Source organism: Heliangelus exortis, chromosome 30 (assembly GCF_036169615.1).
Source record: "Heliangelus exortis chromosome 30, bHelExo1.hap1, whole genome shotgun sequence".
NCBI lineage: Eukaryota > Metazoa > Chordata > Aves > Apodiformes > Trochilidae > Heliangelus > Heliangelus exortis.
This window is the reverse complement of record NC_092451.1, coordinates 2,117,328-2,123,327: the sequence shown is the minus strand read 5'-3', so window position 1 is coordinate 2,123,327 and position 6,000 is coordinate 2,117,328. Positions and strand designations below refer to the sequence as shown.

The 6,000-nt window shown below is 63.4% G+C and overlaps 1 protein-coding gene across 1 annotated transcript in view; it reads right to left on the bottom strand.

The window, feature by feature from the left end:
- The window catches only part of EIF4EBP1 (eukaryotic translation initiation factor 4E binding protein 1), a 13,373-nt gene extending 12,731 nt beyond the window's left edge, over nt 1–642 (bottom strand). The window contains exon 1 of the mRNA XM_071729049.1: nt 389–642. Coding sequence (XP_071585150.1) covers nt 389–536 — 148 coding nt within the window. The 5' untranslated portion in view covers nt 537–642. The remainder of the gene's footprint in view (nt 1–388) is intronic.
- Nucleotides 643–6,000: the final 5,358 nt, after the last annotated feature.

Genomic DNA, 6,000 nt, shown 5'->3' with positions numbered 1-6,000 from the left:
TCCAGGACCCCCCCATCCCGGGAAACGAACCGGGACCCCCCCATCCCGGGAAACGAACCGGGACCCCCCTACCCCGGCGAACGAACCGGGACTCCCCCACCCCGGCGAACGAACCGGGACCCCCCCCATCCCGGCGAACGAACCGGGACCCCCCCCATCCCGGCGAACGAACCGGGACCCCCCCACCCCGGCGAACGAACCGGGAACCTCCCCATCCCGGCGAACGAACCGGGACCCCCCTACCCCGGCGAACGAACCGGGACCCTCCGGTACCCCCGTCCGAACCCCATCCCGCTCGCTTCCCCCCGCAAAACCGGGATCGCTGCCCCTCCTCCCTTTCAGGAGCGGCCATACCCGAACCCCCCCAGCCCGGTTCGGTCCAACCCACCTCCCGGTGTGGTCCCGAACACGGTACCGCCCGGGGTGGTGCTGTAGTCCCCGGGAGGCAGCGGAGCCCCGTCGGGCAGGGCGAGGCGTTTCCCGGGCCCGGGGATATCGCGACTTGGAGTCTGGCCCTGGCAACAGCTGCCCGACATGGTGCCGGGGCCGGGACCCGAACCGGGACCCGAACCCGGACCCCGCTGGTGCCGCCGCCCTGCCCGCTGCTTCCGCCCCTCCACGCACCGCTTCCGGCGCGTGGTAGCGCGGGAAATAGGCAGGGGGCGGGGTTTAATGGATAAGGGGCGGGGCTTGTGAGGCGGAGTGGGCGGGGCTTGTTAATGAGGGCGGGAATAATTAATGATAGGGCCGGGTTTGGTAATGATTGGGCGGGGTTTTATAATGAGTCTGGTAATTAGCGGGCGCGGTTTGTTAATTAGGGGGCGGGGTTATGTAAGTAGTAGGCGGGGTTTGGTAATGAGCAGGGCGGGGGTTGGTAATTAGTGGGGCGGGGCTTGGGCGGAGCGATGGTAAGGGGAGGGGCTTGGTCTCTAGGCAAATGAAGATGGGGCGGGGCTAATTAATGAAGGGCGGGAAATTCAATGAGTGGGTGTGGCGAGGGCGGGGACAATTAATGAGGGGGCGTGGCAGGACAGAATGAGAAATGTTTTATTAATGAGGGGCGGGGTTTGTTAATGAGGAGGCGGGGGCTGGGCGGGGATAATTAATGAGGCGTGGATAATTAGAATTGTGGGCGTGGTTTTCTCTGGGAGGGGCGGGGTGATGGGCGGGGCCTCCCCTCCTCTCCCTTTCCCCCGGGCCCCCCCTCTCCTGTTTCTCGGTCCCGGGGGGGGTGCTCGCCCCTCAGTGACCCCCGGGGGGGGTGGGTGCACCCCGGGGGTCCCGGTGTGAACCCTGCGGGACAGATGTGTGTGTGTCCCCCCCCCGGGTGGCAGCCCCCATCCCAAACGGCTCTGCCACCTCCGGGAGGGAAATGGGAACAAGCAGGGAAGGGGTGCAAGACCCCAGGGACCCCCAAGGACCACCAGGGACCCCCAGGGACCCCTAAGGACCCCCAAGGACCACCAGGGACCCCCAAGGACCACCGGGGGCCTCCAGGGACCCCTAAGGACCCCCAAGGACCACCAGGGACCCCCAGGGACCCCCAAAGACCCTCAAGGACCCCCAGGGACCCCCAGGGGCCTCCAGGGATCCCCAAAGACCCTCAAGGACCACCAGGGGCCTCCAGGGACCCCCAAGGACCCCCAAAGACCCTCAAGGACCCCCAGAGACCCCCAAGGACCCCCAAAGACCCCCAAGGACCACCAGGGGCCTCCAGGGACCCCTAAGGACCCTCAAGGACCACCAGGGACCCCCAAGGACCCCCAAAGACCCTCAAGGACCCCCAGGGATCCCCAAGGACCCCCAAAGACCCCCAAGGACCCCCAGGGACCTCCAGGGACCCCTAAGGACCCTCAAGGACCACCAGGGACCCCCAAGGACCACCAGGGGCCTCCAGGGACCCCCAAGTACCCCCAAAGACCCTCAAGGACCCCCAGGGACCCCCAAGGACCCCCAGGGGCCTCCAGGGACCCCCAAAGACCCTCAAGGACCCCCAGGGACCCCTAAGGACCCCCAAGGACCCCCAGGGGCCCCCAGGGACCCCCAAAGACGCTCAAGGACCACCAGGGACCCCCAAGGACCCCCAAAGACCCTCAAGGACCCCCAGGGACCCCCAGCAGGATGCGGAGTGTCCTGTGTCCCCCCCAGCCCCCCCAAGGGGTCTTTGGTGCCAGGCAGGGAGCCCCTCGCCCCATGGCAGCTGCTGAATCGATTATCGGGTGGCAGGGCAGGAAAATGACATCTCCGGCTGTGGAATGACGTCAGCAGCGACCCCAAAACCAACGGGATGTCCCCCCCTCATCCCCCCCACTACCAAGGTCCAGTTTCCTCCTCGTTTTCCCAAAGAATGGATCATGACGGGGGGCAAGGAGCCGGAGGGAGGTCGGGGGCTAAGGGCACATCCCGGCCGGGGTGGAGTGGGGGGGACACGAACCCCTCATTTCAGTGGGGTGTGGGACCCCCCCGAAATGCTCCAAATCCCACAGAATGTCCTTTTTGGGGATGTCCCCTTCAGGAAGCCGCAAATCCTTCTCTGTGCCCTGATGTTCCCATCGCGGGGGGGTCCCATGGGGTGAGGGATGGGGGGTTGGGGGGGGTGAGGGATGGGGGGGTTGGGGGGTGAGGGATGGGGATTGGGGGGGTGAGGGATGGGGGGGTTGGGGGGGTGAGGGATGGGGATTGGGGGGGTGAGGGATGGGGGGGTTTGGGGAGTGAGGAATGGGGATTGGGGGGGTGAGGGATGGGGATGGGGGGGTGAGGGATGCGGGGTTGGGGGGGAGGGATGGGGGGATTGGGGGGGTGAGGGATGGGGGGTTGGGGGGTGAGGGATGGGGGGCTTGGGGGTGAGGAATGAGGATTGGGGGGTGAGGGATGGGGGGGATTGGGGGGGTTCGGGATGGGGGGTCGGAGGGGTTCGGGATGGGGGGTTGGGGGGGTGAGGGATGGGAGGTTTTGGGGGTGAGGGATGGAGGTTTGGGGGGGTGAGGGATGGGGGGGCTAGGGGGGTGAGGGATGGGAGGGATGGGGGTGAGGGATGGGAGGTTGGGGGGTGAGGGATGGGGGCGTTGGGAGGGTGAGGGATGGGGATTGGGGAGATGAGGGATGTGGGGTGCGGGAGTGAAGAATGGGGGGTTTTGGGGGGTGAGGGATGGGGAGTTGGGGGGGTGAGGAATGGGGGGGCTGGGGGGATGAGGGATGGGGGATTGGGGGGTGAGGGATGGAGGGTTGGGGGGATGAGGGATGGGAGGTTGGGGGGGTGAGGGATGGGGAGTGAGGGATGGGGGGGTTGGGGGGGTGAGGGATGGGGGGCTTGGGGGGTTGTCCCGGCACGGTGAGGATGTCCCAGAGCCCCCCAAAGGCTGCAGCAGCAGGAGCAGAATTATTGCCCCCCAAAATCGGTGCCCATCCTTTCTCCCACGCTTCCAGCCCTTTCCCTGTCTGAATTAAATCACTTTTCGGAAAACTTGCTCCCCGGCAGGTTCCCAGGAGGGAAACCGAGGAGTTTATGTGATGAAAATCCCCAAAATTAGCATCGCGGGGGGGGGAGCAGCCCCATCCCCGCTGCCCTTGGCGTGAGAGCAGCCTCCGGGGACGGGCAGAGAGGGGCAGTTCCTGCCCAACCCCGGGATATCTCCCGAGGCACTTCCACCAATACTGCCCGGGAGATCGCTGGAGACAGGAAAATAAAAATAAAAATAAAAATAAACCCGTCAACTCCTGCCCGGTGGGCAGCGGGGGTTGGTGGTCTCCATCCTGCGTGGGTCCCGCACCCTCTCCAGCCCCCTGGGAAAAGCCACCCCCAGCCCCACTGAAATGAGGGGTTCGTGTCCCCTCCCTCCGGCTCCTTGATCCCCCCCTAATGATCCATTCCCACCCCCCCCCGTCCTTATTTTAGTGGGGTGTGGGACCCTCCGAGGTGCTCCAAATCCCATAAAATGTCCTTTTTCAGGATGTCGCAAACTGTGCCCTGATGTCCCCATCGCGGGGGAGGGGGTCCCCAAGACGGGGGGGGAGGAATTGGGGGATTGGTGGGGTGAAGGATGGGGGTTTGTGGGGGTGAGGGATGGGGGGGCTGGGGAGTGAGGGATGGGAGGTTTTGGGGGTGAGGGATGGGGATTGGGGAGGTGAGGGATGGGGGGGTTGGGGGGTGAGGGATGGGGGGTTTTGGGGGGTGAGGGATGGGGAGTTGGGGGGGTGAGGGATGGGGGGTTGGGGGGTGAGGGATGGGAGGTTGGGGGGTGAGGGATAGGGGGTTGGGGATGTGAGGGATGGGGGGGTCAGGGGTGGGGGGTTGAGGGATGGGGGCTTCGGGGAGTGAGGGATGGAGGGTTGGGGGGGTGAGGGATGGGGGGGTTGGGGATGTGAGGGATGGGGGGTGAAGGATGGGGGGCTGGGGGAGTGAGGGATGGAGGGTTGGGGGGGTGAGGGATGGGGGGGTTGGGGGGTTGTCCCGCCACGACGAGGATGTCCCAGAGCCGCGGCATTTCCTCCCCGTCCGTGTTTCCATTTCCCCCACCCCCGATGGCCGGCGGTGATAACGCCAACCCGCATCATCCCCGCATCCCGCCCGAGGGCTGCTCCTCCAGATAAAAGTTGCCCCCGGTAAACAAACCCATCCTGCCCGTGGGAAGGGCTCCTCCGCCCTGCCCGCAGCCCCCGGCGAGGAGGAGAAAGGGGGGGGACGACACCTCGGTGTCCTCCCGGTGTCCCTTGTCCCCGTGGGGCGGGATCCGGAGGGAACGGGAGCACTGGGAAGCCGGGGGGGGGGGGGTGTGAAATTTGGAATTCAGGGGGTGGTTTGGATACGTGAGGTCCCCATCCCTGCTCGGCTGTGCCCAAAACAGCTTTTTCTCCCCAAAATTGGGGCCAGACCAGCACCGAGATGCTCCTCTCCTCCTCAGAAGCCTCAGCCTGAAAGCCCAGCCAGCTCGCAGATGTTCTTTTCATTGCTGGCATTTTTTTTTTTTTTTTCGCGACAGTTTCCACATTTTTTTTTTGGTATTTTCTTGTGAAATCCCCACCGATGTTCTTGCAAACTTTTCCCCTCCCTCCTTCCCCCCTGCCCCGTTTTTAATTTAGCAATAGGAAACCCAAAAATGATGGAGATATCTGCAAGACCTCGGGAGGATTCTCTCTTCTCCGGGTACCCTCATCCCGGGGAGATGGGAAACGTCAGAACAAACCCAAACAAGTTCGGAAAAGAGGGAATAAAGTGGGAATAAAAGGGGAATGAAGCGGGAGTAAAGGGAGAATAAATCCCCCCCGCAGGCTTTGCACTCCGGGCAGCCTCAATATGATTTAAAGCTTCATTATGATTTAAAACCTATAAAATAATTCCACGGGGATTTGGGGGGGCAGGAGAAGGACCTGAGGTTGGGATTCAGGACCTCGCCGCCCCTTTTCCCGGATTCCCACACCTCTGCCCCAGCCCCAGGATGAGGATCGGCCCCGGGACTGCTTGTTCCAGGCAGGATCAGCCCCTCCATCCTCTCTCCAGCCCCGTTTGTCCCCCAAAACCACCCTGGGGAGCCCAGGAGTTGGCATCGCGGCAGCCCTGCCCGCTCCCATCTGGAGGTCACCACAGCACCTTCCACCCTCCACGGGTGTCCGTGGGGGGAAAACGCTGTGGGAACAGGGTGACACAGGGCGATAAGGTGGCTCCGGGTACCCAGGGTACACCCCGCATCTTTCATCCCCGGCCGTGCCTCAGCTCCCAGGAGCTTCCCCTGGAAAACAGGATGTGAGCGGGGGACATGGCCGGGAGCCCGCCCGGAGCTGCAGAAACTTGGAGCTTAATTCTGGAGGAGTTCGGAGCCCAAATCTATAGGAATTTGGAGATCAAATCTGTAGGAATTTGGAGCTCAAATCTATAGGAATTTGGAGCTCAAATCTGTAGGAACTTGAAGCCTAAGTCTATAAGAATTTGGAGCCCAAATCTGTAGGAATTTGGAGCTTAATTCTGTAGGAATTTGGAGCTCAAATCTGTCAGAATTTGGAGCC